The sequence below is a fragment of the Ambystoma mexicanum genome, chromosome 10 (assembly GCF_040938575.1).
Source record: "Ambystoma mexicanum isolate Mex_15411 chromosome 10, UKY_AmexF1_1, whole genome shotgun sequence".
In the NCBI taxonomy this organism is placed as follows: Eukaryota; Metazoa; Chordata; class Amphibia; order Caudata; family Ambystomatidae; genus Ambystoma; species Ambystoma mexicanum.
In genome coordinates, this window is record NC_090932.1 from 255,589,053 (window position 1) to 255,606,709 (window position 17,657).

The window sequence follows — 17,657 nt, forward strand, 5'->3', positions numbered from 1 at the left end:
ATACTTTTCCATGACCTCTAAAATGTACTGGAGGTTTTCCTCCGGATACTTCAGGTACAATAACAGATCATCAGCATATAGGGATATCAAATGGTTCTCTCCTCCCACCTCAATGCCAACCAAGTCATATTGTTGTCTGAGGTACACCGCTAGGGGCTCTAGGACCAATATGTACAACATCGGAGACCATGGGGAATCCCGTTCTGGTGCCTCTACTAAGTCGCCACCTTTTGGATATCACTGATCCCGTGCGCACCCTGGCCAGTGGCTCGCTGTACAGCAGTTTCGCCCACCCCACGTAGCCAGGCCCAAACCCGTACCCCTCCAAGGCCGCCAGCAACCACGGCCACCTCACTGAATCAAATGCCTTAACTGCATCTAGGGACACTACCACCATCTCTTCATCACTTCTGTTCCCCTCTTCAATCACCCGGTGGAGTCGCCTGTGATTATGGGTTATGTTTCTATTGGGGACATAGCCTGTCTGATCCGGGTGTATCAGTTTACTGATGACCCTTCGTAGCCTATTGGCCAGGAGCGCCGTCAGGATCTTGCTGTCCTGGTTCAGCATCGACAGCGGCCTATACGATCCACAGCTTTTTCTCGGTTTGTTAAGCTTGGGGAGTGGCACTATCAGCGCTTCTCTGAGCGTTTCCGGTAACCGACCCTTCTCGAAAGATTCGTTGAACATCTCTAGCATCGGAGGGAGTATCTCTGCCCTATACACTTTATAAAACTCACTCGGGAGTCCGTCTGTGCCCGGGGTCTTGCAGGTGGGCAATCGTTTCACTACCTCCTCCAGTTCCTCCAGTGTAATAGGTGTGTCCAGCTCCTCCCTCTCTTCATCACTAATCCTGGGCAGTTCTATGTCTTCCAATGTGTTTCTGATCTCTGCCTGATTTCCTCCCCCTTTGTCCTCATACAGTGCTCTATAATAATCAAAGAAGGCTGCATTAACTCCTTCTTGGGTGTCTACCTCCTCCCCGTCCTCTCTAACTATCATCCTGATCGGGGGCCTAGGGGTTTCTCTCTTATATAGCCATGCCAGTAGGCGGCCAGTTTTTGTCTCCACCCGCATGCTGCCTCTCAACATATTTTCTGTAGTTAAGGTTGCAGAGCCTCTCCCAAAGCTCTGAGCACCGCTGCTGCAGCTCAAGTACTAAATCTGCGTCCCCTCCTGCCTTGCTGCATTCGCGCTCCAGTTGTCTCTCTGCCTTCTCCAGCTCTATCAGAACCCCACCTTGCAGGCCCTTTGACTTGGAAATGGCGTCCCCTCGCAACACAACCTTGAATGCCTCCCAAAGTGTACCAGCCGAATCTACACTGCCCGTGTTAACCTCAAAGTACCGCTGAATCGCTTCCCTGATGTCCTCCCTGAAGACCGAGTCCCTAAGCGCCTCCGCACGGAGGCGCCATGTAGGTATCCGCGCATGAGGGCGGCCATACTGCCAGGTCAACACCATGGGCGAGTGGTCCGACAGGACCCTCGCTCTATATTCAATTTGAGTGGTCGCCATCACCACCTCTGACGTGGCAAAGAAGTAATCCAATCTCGTGTGTAGGTGCTGTGGGGCAGAGTAGTGAGAATACTGCGAGGTATCGGGGTATTTCAGTCTCCAAACATCCGCCAGCCCAAAGTCGCCCAGCAATGTCTGTAATACTCTGGCCGCCGGGGTGGGCCGATCAAACTTACCGTCGGACCTGTCCGCCCTTGGGTCGAGAACACAGTTAAAGTCCCCTCCCCAAATAATCGCTCCCCCCACACATGTGCCCAGACGAGTGCATAGGGATCTGAAGTATGCAGCAGCATTCTGGTTGGGAGCATATGTGTTAATAATGCAAACCTCTCTGTTCTCTACCAGGGCTCTGAGCATGACCAGCCTGCCCTCCGTGTCCACCTCCTCCCGTGTAACTCTGAGCGGAACGTGCGGTGCTACCCAGATTAGCACTCCCCTAGCATAGGCAGAGTACGGGGAGCCCACCACCGTGCCACTCCACTTTTTCCCCACCAGTTCCAGCTTGTGCCGGGTCAGGTGTGTTTCTTGCAGTAGTGCAATGTCAATCCTCTGTCTTTTGAGGTACAACATGACTTTGTTCCTTTTTAAATAACTATTAAGTCCCCTGACATTCCAGGTGACAATCTTAAGGTCTCCCATGGCAAGTGCGTTTCTTCCTGCCTCCCATGTAGCCATTCCCAACTGCCCACGTGAAACAGATGGCGTCTCGGTCCAGTAGCTCCTCATATAAGCTCAAACTCCCTTTAACTATACACACAACAAAACCCCTGCTTCCCTCCCCTCCCCCCCGTACCTTCCCCAACATCACACACCCCAACTGCTGCCCAGCTCCAGCCTCAGAGCTCAGGCACCCCCACATCTAGCTCCGCAAGCACCGGTCGGTGCACGGAGCCCAGTAGGGTGAGGTCACCCTAGTGGCCACCCAACTAAAACTATTGTGGGGTAAAGAGTATCGCCCTGTAAGGCTCCCGGTCAAATAAACATTAATCACAGTGTCTTTGACAAATAGTGCAATCATCTGACCCTCTTTACCGAAGGTGTCACACCGACTATATTCAAGTCCCACGAACCACGCCATCTTGCGATGCCATTTTACGCTTCCCGTATCTCTTCCGAGTCCTTTCTGGGCCGAACTTCTGATTCCTGGGGGCATCCTTGCGCATCGAGCCATCCCATGGCATCCTCCGGGGTCTCAAAAAACAAAGTTTTATGTGCATGAATGACCTTCAATTTTGCAGGATAAAGTAACATGTATTTGGGGCCCGCTTCTCTCAGCCTCCGCTTTACAGACCCAAAGTTCATGCGACTACGCTGTACAGTCAAGGTATAATCTGGATAAGCCGTGATGTTTGCCGCTCCTCTCGCAATCGTCCCTCCTTTACGGAAGTATTCCAGAATCCTCTCCCGGTCGCGGTAGTTGAGGATTTTGGCGATCATAGGCCTAGGCGGGTTCTCCGGAGGCGGCCTCCTCGTTAGGGCTCTGTGTGCTCTTTCTACTGCAAATCCTTGAGATAGGGCCCCTCCAGGTATCTCCTGTAAGAACATGGATTCGATGAAATCCGTAGGGTCACGGCCCTCCATCCCCTCCGGTAGGCCCACGATGCGGATGTTGTTGCGATGGGCTCGTCCCTCTGCCTCCTCCGCTCTGCTCTCAAGGTTGCCCACCCTTTGTGTCAGGGCGTGCAAATCGGCCTTATGGGTGGCGCAATCTTCAGTATTCGGGCCAACTTCTTTTTCGAGGGACTCGGTGCGCTCCGCCAGGGCCCTGACATCCTGTCGTAGCAAATTAACGTCCTCTTGGACCACTCCGACCTTGCGGTCCAGCGCCGTTTTTAGTTCAGTGACATCCAGTTCCAGCTTTGATTCCCAGGCCGCCCTCAGATCCGCAATCGCCGCCAGGATTTCTTGGTTGGTGCACGAAGACGTCGCGCCACTCGCAGCCAGCGCATCCTTACTTTTGGTAGTGTCCTGGCTCGGGGACGTCCTAGTGAAGTCGTCTAAGGTGGGCTGTTTCACCTTCGGTCGCACTGGCCTGCTCGACATGACTCAGGGAATCAACCGGCTGCTCAAGTAGCCAGTGTGCGTACAGTGCACCTTCACAGCTGGGCCACTGTGCAGCTCGCTTCTATTCCTGTCCCGGGTCCTGGTCGGCCATTTTGAGTCGCCCTTTGTTCCCGGCGTCTTTTAACTCGTCGTCACCGATCTCCGTCGCCGTTAATCCTGTGCCCTCCAGAGGTTCACAGTGCGTGGCCACCACCTTCACACACCAGCATGTGTATCGTCGGTGGTCAGTGGTCCGTCGTACCGCACATATTTGCCCGGATCGTTGTAGGATCTCGGGAGCTCCTCCAGAACGCGTCCTCCTACATGGCTCTCGTAGCCACGCCCCCTAAGAACGAAATTTAACTGTAATTTTAAAGCTTAGAATCTAAGCTTTCCAAACGAACCTAGAACCGACTTCCTACTCCTTATAGTGCCTCCTTAATTACGCTCGACACACGCGATTAAATTTGCCGCGATTCGACATTTTGCACAATTTCAGCCACGTGTAAAAATCAGCAGCTCCTTGCTTTCCTTTGCTAAAATTTGTTTTAATCTGCTAGTTACTCATGGAGCATTGCTAAAGTGAGCCTGAACTAATATAAACTAGATATCACCCACCCTGAATCTCTAGAGGGAATTAAAAGCCTTTTTAGCACATTTCTCACCTCATTGTCATCACATTCAAAGCATTTTGGGCCTGTGTTTCAAACTTCTACCTGTTTTCCTCTAAGCTTGCTGGGGGGGAACTGAATTTCGTATTGTATTTGATTGCATTCCTGAGAACTGCGTGCTCTTCTTTCCATCTCCTAATATTGCAGAAAGGGGGGGAGTGAATTGTCAAGGAAAAGTGATTACATTGTCTTTTGTTGAAGCCATATCCATTTATTTTCTGTACTGCATTTCATTCATCATTGCATTGTCCTTGAAGACATAAAAGAGTTCTCTACCACCTTATTTTTCTTTTCCTATTCATAAGTAACCAAGAACTGTGCTACTGTAGGATTACCTCTTGCTGATTACTGCTCATATTCACAAGTGTACTATCCATTATCAATTTATTTATAGAAGTGTGATATATATATATTGTTTAATTTTTCAAATAAACCTTTTAAATTTGCAAAACAAGCCTACTTCTTGGCTCAGTGGGGACAAGGGGGATTCTAAGAGAGGGGTGTTATACAAGGGTTCATCATCCAGATTATAACTTGCCATAAAAATACATAAATAAGGGCTTCCCTTGGGCATCCCAGACAAGGCACTGACGTAGTGGGATTGCTTGATCGGAGTCACTTACAGTGAACACGCGGTTGTCAAGCTTTCTGAATACAAGAGCCCTTTCACTGTCAAACTTAATTGCAATGTTATCCTTCAAATTGAGAAGACATTACAAAATAGCACTGCAAAAATTGGAAAGCAGTAATTTGAGGAAGGAAGAGAAGTTACAAAATGTACTGGGCACGTGATACCAAAGCAGGTGTTGTTTCAAGATGAGATATTTTGTTGCGAGGACTAGAAATACCTTTCAAATGGGCACACATTAGCTATTTGTAACAGATCCTATTAATAATGTGTAGATAGGTTGTATGATTCAGCACTGCACTGAGTTCTGCATGTTGAATTGTTATTTATTGCTATCTCACTTTTACTAACATCACAAATGGTATGCCCTGAGGAAGAGCGAAGTACTTGAAACAAGTGTAGGCACAAGAAATGCAGTGGTATCCTTAAATGTACAGTTACTACATATGAGAGTGTCCTAATTTGTGGGTGCATTCATCGCAATCAGTTAACAAACATTATTAATTACATTTTCTCTATGTAATAAGATATTAATTAGGTGGCCTGTTCAGGCCGCAGTATCAGTATTCACAGCATCGGTGCATGTGGCATCATTTGTATCTGCTTGCACTTGTTCTCCCACACACAGCTCTCATCATTCCTTCAAATCCAATGTCTTTGGCATTGTCCTAGGACACGTGTTCATGTTTATGGAACTGGGCACTAGAAGGTCTTTGGCCCAACTGAAATCAAGATTCCCCTTAAAAATGTCTACTCTTCAGGAAATGGGGTCCCCTTCTATGAATCGTCAGCTGCCCGCAACCCCAGCATTGTGTTCCCTACTGAAAATCCAGGAAAAACTCCTCCAGGATGTCTTCTTCTGGATGACGTCCTGTGCCACAAATTGTTTCACCTTCTAACTAGGCCCTTTCTTTTGACTGGCATGACCTTTAGGCATTATTCTCCCTCGTACTCCACCTGCAATGAAATTGCAGCTTTGAAATATTTCACTCCACGGACCAGATTACTGAATTTTGCACCTTTGCAAGTGAAGAGGTTTCTAAGGGCAGACCCTGGATTCGAACCAGTGTTACTCGGTATCCGTGCCTAAAGCAAAGTTTTCCCTAGGACAAAACATTATTGTGTCAATGCACTCTTACACCAGGGCAAAGTTTCCCATAGTGCTAATACCAATCCGTCCGTATTAGCACTAGGGCAAATTTTGCCTGCATTCAAAATGTCTTGAAAGAACAGTGTTCTTGCCCTAGGACAAACTTTGCCCTAGCGCTAATAGCATGCACAATTGCACTTGCACTGGAGAAAGGTTTCTGTGAACTGGCCCCTTTCTCCTTTGATTTTGCATACGGGTTACATTGATGTGCATAGACAAGCTTTATGTTCATTGTGTGTGTCACTCTTAGGACCATTCCTCCTGCCATTCCCCTGAAACTGTATCATCACGCCTTGACACTGCGTTCCCAGAAAGAGCTGTGTGTCGCTTGATAGGTGTGTGTCGCTTGATAGGAGCCACTGCACACTGATGGACAAACTCAATGTCCACGTGTTCACTTCACTGGCACCTCAGGCATCCAGCCAAAGGGTGTTTACTAAAAATCAAAAAGTCTCTAAACATGGGTTCCGTTGCTGCTGGTGGCCACTACTGAAACCATAGCCATCTCGAACCAACAAGACATACCATACCTACAACACCACTTTTCACTGATCTCATCAAAAGGACCCATATAGTGAACGTTCCTGCTGAAAACAAAAAGCAATGCAAGTGCCCAATGTTTAAGAATATTTGCGTATAAGTAACTCCATGTTAAAGGTAGTTACACAATTCCTTCGATTTCAGCAACTGCGTGTTTGATTGTTTGAAAACAAACACGCCTCGGGTCCCTTCATCAATCCTGAGAAGAAGTACACAGAAAGTTTTGTCAGACTTAATAGGAAAATACCCAACTTTGTGTTTTACATGAGTGTTAGCTATTACGGGGGATCGGATCTCATGTTTCATGGCAGCCCAGGGCCTACCCTGCCTCTCAGAGGGCTGTCATTTCTGCACAATCCCACCCCACAGTACCATACAGAAAAAGTTGCAAGTCTGGACCTGTATTCTGAGCTATGACCCTGCTTGACTTTCTGTGACCAAGGGTCAATGCTCTTTCCAGCCAGTTTTTCACATACAGTACGTTCCTCTCCCAAGTATGTCCCAAGTATGTTCTCAGGTGATGCACAATTCACACAGTTTGCACACAGAGGCAACCCTTCTTAACATGCATAGCATATCTGATGGCGATCCCTGACGAATGCCTATTCAATGCCTGCACAACTACGGACCAACTTTAATGTTTCTTTGTGCATTACACCTTGCATAGTGTGTATGTGTAGGAGGTCTCCTGCACCGCCAATACTCAGAGGGCTATGTCTGCTGGAACTGCTGAGAAATAACAAGGCAGTCAGTGACTTTATGGGGGTGTAGTAGGAACACACTTGGTAATCTTGGCATGATTAGGCAACGGCAGCAGAATAGTTTCTGCGGCAGGTGCACACAGGATCTTGTAGTGGGCGTGTGGCAGCTGGGTGTCAAGGGCGTGCTAGAACCTCTGAGGCTCTTGGAAACTGGTTAAACATCATAATTATAGCATTTGCTGCAGGTGCTGCTGATATCAGCACAATTACTGCCAGAGCCATGAATATAGTGCCCACCTCCTTCTCTGTGAGCATTCAGGGTGCACCTGCCAGCAGCAACAATAAACTTAAGGAGGATGTTTCAAGGGATGAAATGGCATGACTGAAATGTCCTGGGTGGGCACACCCGGGTGGGAAGATATGGTGGGATGGCTGACCTTTCTCACGCGGTGATGGACTTCATTTATTGGTCCCGTCACGTGATACAACCGCCTAGCTGCACTGCATCAAACTCATACTGCCTCTGCTCCACACACAACTCCCAATCTTATTCCTATCCTAAGCAGAATTTGCAATTTTAACTCAAAGGCCACACACAGAGAGAGCCAACTAATAGCCTTCAGTGGAGGTTCACTTCCAGATCACAGCCGCATAGAAATGCACTATGCATCTGTCAATTAGATTTAAAAAAATGCGCTCCTTTTGCTCCATGGGAATTTTTATTTTGCACAGAGCTTTATCAACCAAAGGCTGAGTGCTCTCAATGATCCAGCAACTAACCGCATACCTGTTCTGCCCTCACACCACTTCTGCTTTTTGTATGAAGAGTAAGTATTTCTTTAAGTCTGAAACAAAGGAAACAAGGACTGAATTTGGAGGGATTTTAAAAAAGAAAGATTTTGATAAATATAACATTGCTGGGATTCCAGAGTTGCTTTCTTTACAAATTAACTTCCACTTTAAGTTATTTTCGCTGCAAAGATGTTTCTTCTACTCCCTTAACGACCTTAAGTCCAAATGATCTAATTTTTGGTATCAATGTACTCTTTTCTAGAAACATTGTATTGCAGGTCCATCCATTTATATTGATTTAGATTGAACTTTCCTGGATACATTTTTAATTGTTTTGTTATTCAACTTTATCGGAAAGTCCAAGAGAGTAGAATCAGGTTTCAGACATCTGCCCAAAAAGTAAGTTCATCATTTTTTTTTTTTTAATTCTTTTTTTTAGTACGTGTAGTAGGCAGTGCTAATGTATGTGTGATTTGTTTGGTTTGCCTTTAATGCCCACACTAACAACAAGTTGCCTATTTTTTATTTTGATTGGATGTTGTCCTATTTCCGCTACTTGTACTAGACGCGAGATGCTAGGGCGGTCTACACTTTTAAACAATTGCAATGTGTGTTTACCTATTCAAGATATCTGTGTACACTAGCATCTTACTTAAGATTGATTTAGTTTTTTATGTAAGGGGAGTCTTGAGCTGTGTTAGGTGATTGTAATGAGTATAAATATTTCGAATAATTTGTACGTATGAAATGTTATAAAAGTTTGTATAACAAACTAAAGGTAACAAAAACAACAAAATATATATATATATATATATATGTTTTAGTTCATCAAACTTGATTTTTTTTTTAAAAAACGATGTCTTTGCCCCAAATTGTGTAGAAAATAACCTCTTTGTCTTTTTTCCTATCCTATTTTAGATACTGCTAGCAATGTGAAAGGTAAGCATGGATATGGTAATCTAGAAAATAAATCTTGAAACAAACAGTTATTTAGCTTTCAATTGCATTTTATTTTTATTCTGTACAACAAAGCTCTAATATAGTGCTTGCCTACAGAGTTTTGCAATTTGGTGGAAGGGAAGGTAACAGTTGTTACTATTAACCAATTCTGTACTGCCAACCCGTTTGATAGAAAATAATAAATCATACATAGGTTAGTTGAAATCAAAATTGCTGCACCTCAAAATGGCCATCTTACTGTCGGCTTTCGCCATTTGAGATTAGAATCGTAGGTGTGATGAAAAATGGTCATCATTCAGTTTCTGCTCCAACTAATGCACGAATGGGCAAGCATCTTACATATCTCTGTAGTTCTTTGCCCAATCTCCGTTGGCATTCCAAGTTTGTTTACTATGAGTTTCAGAGTCTTATCTCCACATTTAAAAATAGTGGTCTCAATAACTAGTCAGAATTATAGTATAGATTCTATTACTGGTAACGTAAACTGCAATGACTAGATCGTGTGTAGCGAAATTGTGAAGCCAACAATATATTACACCACATGTTTTTCTGCATCAAATGAACAGCTCATCCACATGAGGAAGGGCCCAATACTTCCTTGCCTAACCCCATTCTTAATTCTAATGTCTCATTTCTATATTTAATTTTCTCTACAATGAACAGATTTTCTGGCCTTTTAGTACAGAGATACTTTTAGCAATGACAGTCAATGCATTCTGTGCCATTCAAGCTTGACTTAGCATCCCTGCTTTCCGCTGGAATCAAAGGCTGCAAAACTAGGCATAGATGGGGCCCTACCTCTATAAGCAAACCTGGCAACCAATTTTTGGAAAATAAAACTTTTATCTCTTGTTGTTTAATATTGTTGTTGCCCAGTTTGGTATGGCCTTTTCTTCCACTATGGCCAGTGGATGTTTGTTGAAATTGTTATCAGAGGTGTCCAGGGTGGAAGTTGGGCAATGGCAGTTGGCATCCATTCTGCTACATCGCAATGTGATTTCTAACATGGGGGATGAGGAGCAATTATTTGTGTTGTGGCCTTTCTGCAATAACCAAATAATTGCAGATCCTTCCTCTCTGGTTAACTATTGCCCGATCTTTAGCACTCCTTTCCTGGGCAAACTCTTGGAAAAGCTGGCCATCTCCCAGCTTAATCTTCACACTAAATCTGTTGTTGGTCTCCATGACCACCAGTCTGGCTTCAGAGCTGGCAGAAGCACGGAAACTGCTCTCCTGAACATCTGTGAGGACCTGCTCACTAACCTTGATTCTAAGCTTCCTTCTGTCCTCATTCTTCTCGATCGTTCTTTTGCTTTTGATATGGTGAACCATGCCATCCTGTTCAATCGCCTCCGTGATAATCTGGGTATCAATGATCAGGCACTGGTCTGGCTGACCTCCTTTCGCACTGATCAAACCTCGCAGTTCCAGCTGGGGTCCTTCCTCTCTCCTATCTCTCTCTCTACCTGTGGTGAACCCCAGGGGTCTAACCTTTCTCCCTGGCTGTTCAACCAATACCTGGTATCTCTTGCTCACAGCAACACTGCTCTCTGCTACAACTTTCAGTGTTATGCAGATGACACCCAGCTCGCGTTCAGATTCCCCTCGGCTGCCTCTTCTCCTTCTCTCATTCCAGACACTCTGTCTGCAATCCAGGAGAGTGTGCCACCAATGATCTCTGCGTAAATGCCAGTAAGACTGAGATCTTGCTCATCGGAGCGCCTGCTCCCTCTTTTCCTCTCTCTTTCTAGCCGCCTACTCTGGGCCTTCTTCCTACGCTTACCTGTGAGGCTAGAACCTTGAGGTCATCTTCAAGTCCACTTCTCCTTCTCTCCTCACATCGCTGCTGTCTCTAAGAAGTCAATCTCTCAGCTGCACCTCCTCAGAGGTATTCTGCCTTTCCTCACTTTCCCCAGAAGCTCACTGTCTCTACAACTCTGGTCCTCTCTTGGCTGGACTAACGCAACAGCCTCTTGTCCTGACTATACTCTCCGTCCTCTACAACTTATCCAGAACAGGACTGCGAGACTTGTCCTTGGTTTCAAGATTTCAGGGATCCTTATCTCTCCAGCTCTGAAATTTCCTGGAGACCCTGAATTGTAGCTAATTGGAGCGCTACCTTACTGACCGGCACTGCGAGTCGCTCCTCGACTCTTGCCGCCGTCAGCCGTGCCACACGCTTCCTGGAGGGGGCGGAGCTACGCACGGCACGTGATCCATCACGTGACTTCGGGAGCAGCCAAAAGACTCAGGCTGCCGCCCGTCTTGTGTATTGTGCCTTTCCTGGAGACCCTGAATTGTAGCTAATTGGAGCGCTACCTTACTGACCGGCACTGCGAGTCGCTCCTCGACTCTTGCCGCCGTCAGCCGTGCCACACGCTTCCTGGAGGGGGCGGAGCTACGCACAGCACGTGATCCATCACGTGACTTCGGGAGCAGCCAAAAGACTCAGGCTACCACCCTTGCGGCGTTAAGCCCGACAGGGGTGAAGGGCGCTGACTGTTTTGTGACTGTTTGGTGCTGTGGCGCCACTTACAGCTTGGAACCTGCAAAGGTGAGCTATTTATACTATAAATCTATACAGTAGTGCCTCAGTGTACTCCTGCCCACATATATGGTGGAACCTGACACAACTGAAGCGTGACAATATTCACCCGATTGTACCTATTCATCTACTACCTCTTACTAGGAGTAGGGTGACTAAAACTATCAAAGCCCATGGCCAAAACCAGGCAGAACAAAACTCGTTATAACCTGCGTAAGAGCCAAGAAGGATCTAGGGACCTTCCTCTACAGAAAACTAATAAGAATATCAATACTACTGAGGAGGAGGGCAGATCGATTAAAGGAACTATCCCAGCTATGTTTGGGAAAATCCACACCAAGACTACCGTCACTGGGGATAAATTAGGAACAGAAGCCAGTAACCCTCAACCACCAGTCCTGCATAACAACAGTATCTCTTTGGATAATACTAACTTCAATGACATTGATAACAATTCTCTTCTAGATCTATGCCTATCAATTCAAAAATCAATGGCCCCACTAAACAGTCCTCTTACAGTTTTTAATGATTATCCACTTATGATTGAGGCACAGGTTCTAAATACAGCTCAGGGGGGACAGCAAAATCCTGGAGGTCCTATTAGCCCTAGGCAACCTGGTAATTCAACATCAAATTTATCGGGCTCTTTCCCCATGCGCCCCTCCCCTACCTCCCCAGTAGTTCTGTCAGAAGAACGGCTATCAACTTCCCCAAATCTGTATATAAGCTCTGATGATCCGGAACATATGGACAAAGGAGATAATGGAAACTTGGAAGTTGGTAACAATCTAGCCATTATAGATCTGCAAGCCTCAGTAGCCTCCCTCCAATTTGCTATGAAAATTCTGCTAAAACTATGCGGGAGGATCCATGCAAACTCAATAATACAGCTGGGGCTTTCCAATCCCCTCATTCCTATGGGGCAAGATCTACCCAACCAACATCCCTCTAAGGGAGATGAGGGACAGGACCCACAGAAGATACCTGACAATTTGGAAAAATCTACAGTGAAAGCCCTGGTAATACCCCTGACAAAAAAACAGCGATGTCAACAAAGACGCCTAGCTGCAAAAAACTTGGTTGCGGAAATAGCCTCCCCGTTACCTGCCACTAACGTTCCAACAATACGTACAAAAAAATCTAAACGTAAGAAGCGGAAAACTAAAAATAATGTTAAGAAAGGGATGGGGACCCTAACAAGTTGGATTATCCCGGATATAACACAGGAAATCACCAGCACGATTATAGAAGATTCCAATCCCGACCTTTCAACTAACTCCGCTGAAGTAGACTCTATATATGTACACCAAGACGAGCAGCATAAGGTGGACAACAAGGGACCTCCTACACCACTGGAAACAATTGAAATCGATATCCCTAATACAAGTAAAATATGTATCATCAAAAACTTAAATCAAAAGAAGAGGGATAAGTGGTTGACAAGAACGGAGGTTTTAAATAAACTGCATTTGATCCCACAATTGCGGGTAATCCGCTCAGAGGATTTCTCCTTTGTAGAACCGCTCTCTGTTCGCAACCCCAATGTGTCAGCCCTCCATTGTTGTGTTCTGGCATCTGCCCAATTGATTCGATCACACAAACAATGTCTACTACAGGTAGGGGTGGAAGTAGATGCCTGTAAAGAGAAGGAAGATCCGCTACTTCCAAGTGATGAACCAACAACAGCCACAAATAAGAATGATACACCCCCACAAAAAACGGGAAAGAACGTGCAGATGACAGACATCCAAAATACTCTGAAATGGCTGGCAGAGTCGCTGCCCCTAGTCCTACAACAATCATGAGATCAAACCCTCCTAAGCTGGAACACACATCGTCACCAGCATTTCCTCACTAACAAGGGCTCTCTATCAATGATAAGCAAATTCCCCATCTTTCTATTACAAGAAACATGGCTGCTACAGCAGACAGCCATGGATGGGTATACTATTTATCATACCCTTGCGAAGAAAGGCATACGTGGACGACCATATGGAGGTCTAGCGATAGGGATCTCAAATAAGCTGAAAAGCAGAATGGTCCCAGTGGATAGTGACTATCTATGTGCTGCTGCTCTTACCCTTAGGATTAAAGCAAGATGGGAAGAAATATTACTAATTAATATATATAATCCCCCGGGCGCAAAACACAGAGAAAGTATACAGGATAACCTGCATAAGCTCCTCAGTGATTGGAATGTAACCAACGGTAGAGATTTTATTATTGTGGCTGGGGACTTGAATTGTAGAATCAATAGCGGTGGTGGCACTAGTAATAATCAGCTTCTAACAAGTCACAGTATATGGAATCAGGCTGTTACGGACATAGAAGGGATGTGCTGGAAGGGTTTCTTTGACTGCTGGGACCTTGAAATAATTAATGGTCGTACTAGAAACGATAGCCCGGGTAAATTTACATGGAAGAACGGGAGCAGTATGAGCACTTTAGACTATATCTATACTAGTGTAGAGATCGCATTAATTGTCAAAGACATGAAGGTGTGCGAATACAAATGGAGTGATCATGACCCTCTGATATTATCACTGGGATTTAGCCACCCGAATGCCGAATTGGTAAACCTGGGAGATCTTGTAACTAACCATTCCCTAAATCGCATCTCCTGGTCAACGAATAATATTCTAAAAGCCACAAGGGCGTCTGAAGAGTGTGGTAGCAAACAATTAAATATGTTTATGCACAAGTCACCGGAACAAATAGAAAGGTGGATAAGTAAGTTCTCTGCGCTAGACGGTTCTCGTAAAATGGGCCTGATGGTGGGCAAGACCGCTAACGAATTTGACCGTGCGATCAGAGATAGGAAACGTAAGCTTAGAAGAGATAAGAGGTATATAAGAAACGGCCCTGATCCTAAGAAGGAGATTGCCCTTAAAATAAGAAAGCTGAAGGCCACCTACCAAATATGGCTAAAAATACATAAAAACACAAGGAAGTTAGAAAGGTGGCAACATACAGTCAGGACACTACGTAGTAAGAACACTCGCAAAATTTGGTCCATATTGGGGAAGGCGAAGGGGAAAACTTTACCTAGTATGATTAATCCTATAGGAGAAGATAAATGGATCTCCTTTCTAGAAACAAGAAATACGGGAAGCAACTATGTGACCGACATCCCCAGGGCTAGCAAACCCCTTACTCCTCCATTCTCTACCTCTGTGGAGGACTTGCTGATAAGAATCAAGGCTTTAAACACCTCTCGTGCTCCAGGCCCTAATGGCCTCTCTAATATAGTGCTGAGGAGTAACCCCCCCTTTTGGGCAAACCTCTTGAAAATATTGTTTGATAAAATACTACATGAAGGTAATATACCGACATCATGGCAGACAGCCATCATCATACCTGTTTTCAAGAAAGGTAGCAGGGCCGATCCTACGAATTACCGGCTCTTATCTATGCTGGACTGCTCTGGGAAACTGTTTGCAGCACTCATTCTGAAAGAATTACTATTATGGGTAGAGAAAGCTGGGATCTTAGATCAATTCCAAAGTGGCTTTAGAGCAGGCTTTTCCACTTCCAATAACATATTTATTATGGATACTTTGAGAAACAAGGCGCTATCTCGCTCTAATCCCCCTCTATATGCACTATATATTGATTTTAAGGCGGCCTCCGACTCGGTCAATCGCTCCCTTTAATGGAACAAACTGAGGAACCTAGGCTGCCCTGAACCTCTATTGTACTATCTGGAGCTATTACACTCAAATAACACAGTCCAAGTTAGGCTGGACAATCTGGGTTCGGTGACCAAACCCATTCCTCAGAGGCGAGGAGTAAAACAAGGCTGTGTCACTGCTCCAACATTATATAACTTGTTTATTTCAGACATACCTAAATGCCTCCTAGAGACTAATAATTGTCCCCCTAAGATAGGTTCCTATCACTGTCCACTACTAGCTTATGCAGACGACTTGCTGATCATGGACCACACTTTTAGTGGTATCCTGAGATCAGCCAAACAGTTATGGCACTATGCTGAAAGCAATGAACTAGTTATCAATAACAGTAAGACCAAGTTGTTGCTATATACGGCTGGCAGAGTGGCTAGACCAAGAATGATGCTGGGAGCGAACGAAATTGAATACACGCATATGTATAGATATCTGGGGGTGGAATTCGATAACAAAGGAAACTACTTTACCTGCATCCAGGAGCGCAAAGCAAAAGCTGCTCAACTTACAGCCTTAGTTTATAAATTCACACATGAGCAATGTGGATTCTCAATATAGGCAGCACGACAGCTATATATTCAATGTCTGGCTCCTATGGTGACGTATGGTTTAGACCCACTGATAAATATGAATCTAGGATGGTTACAACTGATAGAGGGTAAGTTCTGGAGGAAAATCCTCGGCCTTCCGCAATGTATTCCCATGGCTATTATTAGGCTTGAGATGGGAATCTTTTCCCTCAGAGCCATGGTAATAAGAAAGAGGATGGAATTCCATATTAAGCTCAACAACAAACCAACAAATAAACTATTTCAGACGATCAGGGAAGATTGTGCGGCTGGTAGACAGGCTAAATTTGAAAATCAGATCCGGTCCCTAACTGAAGAAATCAGTTGGTCTCCCGAATGGGGCCGGGAAAATGAAGACCTGATTACCAGCATGCGCAATCGCCTTAATCTGTGGGACTGGCAGAACAATTTTAAACACCTTAATAGCCTGAAAAGCTATAGCTTTATTTTATTCAGACTTTATACCTATGGAAAAGCGCAACTTTATCTAAATCAGTGCCCATCAGAGCATCTGAGGCGGTTTATCCTATTAATGCGCCTTAACTACCTGCCGACTTTATCTACCCAGGGCCCTGCACGGGGGTTTAACCTGGCAGAAAGATACTGCAGGATCTGTGATCTTCCTACTGAACCTGAGACGGCCCAACATGTGCTGACAAGCTGTGGTAAAATGAGAATAGAATACAATAAGTATCTGGGCGAATTCGTCCACAATACAGACTATATGGGCCAAGCAGACTTTTGGAAACAATGTGTTAACACAAATAACCCTAAACTTCATTTAGCACTTTATCAGGTATGGCGAATAGCAGCCGCTCTCATGAAATTAAACCCAAGGGGGTCTTTCCCCGATAAGTAAATGTTATTGTGTTTCGTAGTGTAAATATGAAATATTGTATATTTTTAGTACGATTCAGTTTAAGACGTTTTCCCATTTCTCTTAGATTTAGACTCAAATCCTTATAAATTAACTATCCAGAAATGGAACCAAGGATTTTATTAAGATTCGGAATCGTATTGTATTTTATTGTATTGTAATTTGTATTTGAGATATTTGATGTTAATTTATGTGTAAAGTTTTTTACATTTGTTTAAAACTGTATCACATTAATAAATAATTATAAATTATAAAATCTCTTCAATGGCTCCCAGTGGCGGCAAGGATCAAGTTCAAGACCCTTTGCATTGTCCACAAGGCTTTCTGGGGCCTGGGACCACACTACCTCTAACACTCTCTTCCTAAACATCTCCCCTCTCGAGCTCTCCGCTCGTCCACCTCCAACTCTCTGAGGGCCAGTCACTTTTCCAAGCAGAGCGTTGGGGGTAGATCTCTTTCTTCTGCTGGGGCCTCCCTTTGGAACAGCCTCCCTGCCTTTCTCAAACCAAGGACTGAGGACTCTCAATGATGCAGCAAACAACCGTATACCTGTTCTGCCCTCACACCACTTCTGTTTTTTGTATGAAGAGGAAGTATTTCTTAAAGTCTGGAACGAATGAAACAAGACCTGGATTTGGGGGGATTTTAAAAAGGCAAAGATTGTGGAAAATATAACATTCGTAGGTTTCCAGAGTTGCTTTCTTTACAAATTAACTTCCACTGTCAGTTACCTTCTCTGCAAAGTTGTTTCCTCTACTCCCTTAACAATCATAAGTCCAAATTATCACATTTTTGGTATCAATTTTCTCTTTTCTAGAAACATTGTATTGCAGGTCCACCCATTTATATTGATTTAGATTGAACTTTCCTGGATACATTTTAAATTGTTTTGTTATTCAACTTTATCGGAAAGTCCTAGAGACTAAAATCAGGTTTTAGACATCTGCCCAAAAAGTAAGTTCATCATACTTAATTAAA

The 17,657-nt window shown here is 44.7% G+C and overlaps 1 protein-coding gene across 17 annotated transcripts in view; it reads left to right on the top strand.

Moving 5' to 3' along the window:
* The window catches only part of LOC138491330 (E3 ubiquitin-protein ligase TRIM15-like), a 362,853-nt gene that overhangs the window by 50,348 nt on the left and 294,848 nt on the right, over nt 1–17,657 (top strand). For all 17 annotated transcript variants that reach the window (XM_069617789.1, XM_069617794.1, XM_069617791.1 and 14 more), the window contains exon 3: nt 8,961–8,981. In XM_069617789.1, the coding sequence (XP_069473890.1) occupies nt 8,961–8,981 (21 nt within the window). The remainder of the gene's footprint in view (nt 1–8,960; nt 8,982–17,657) is intronic.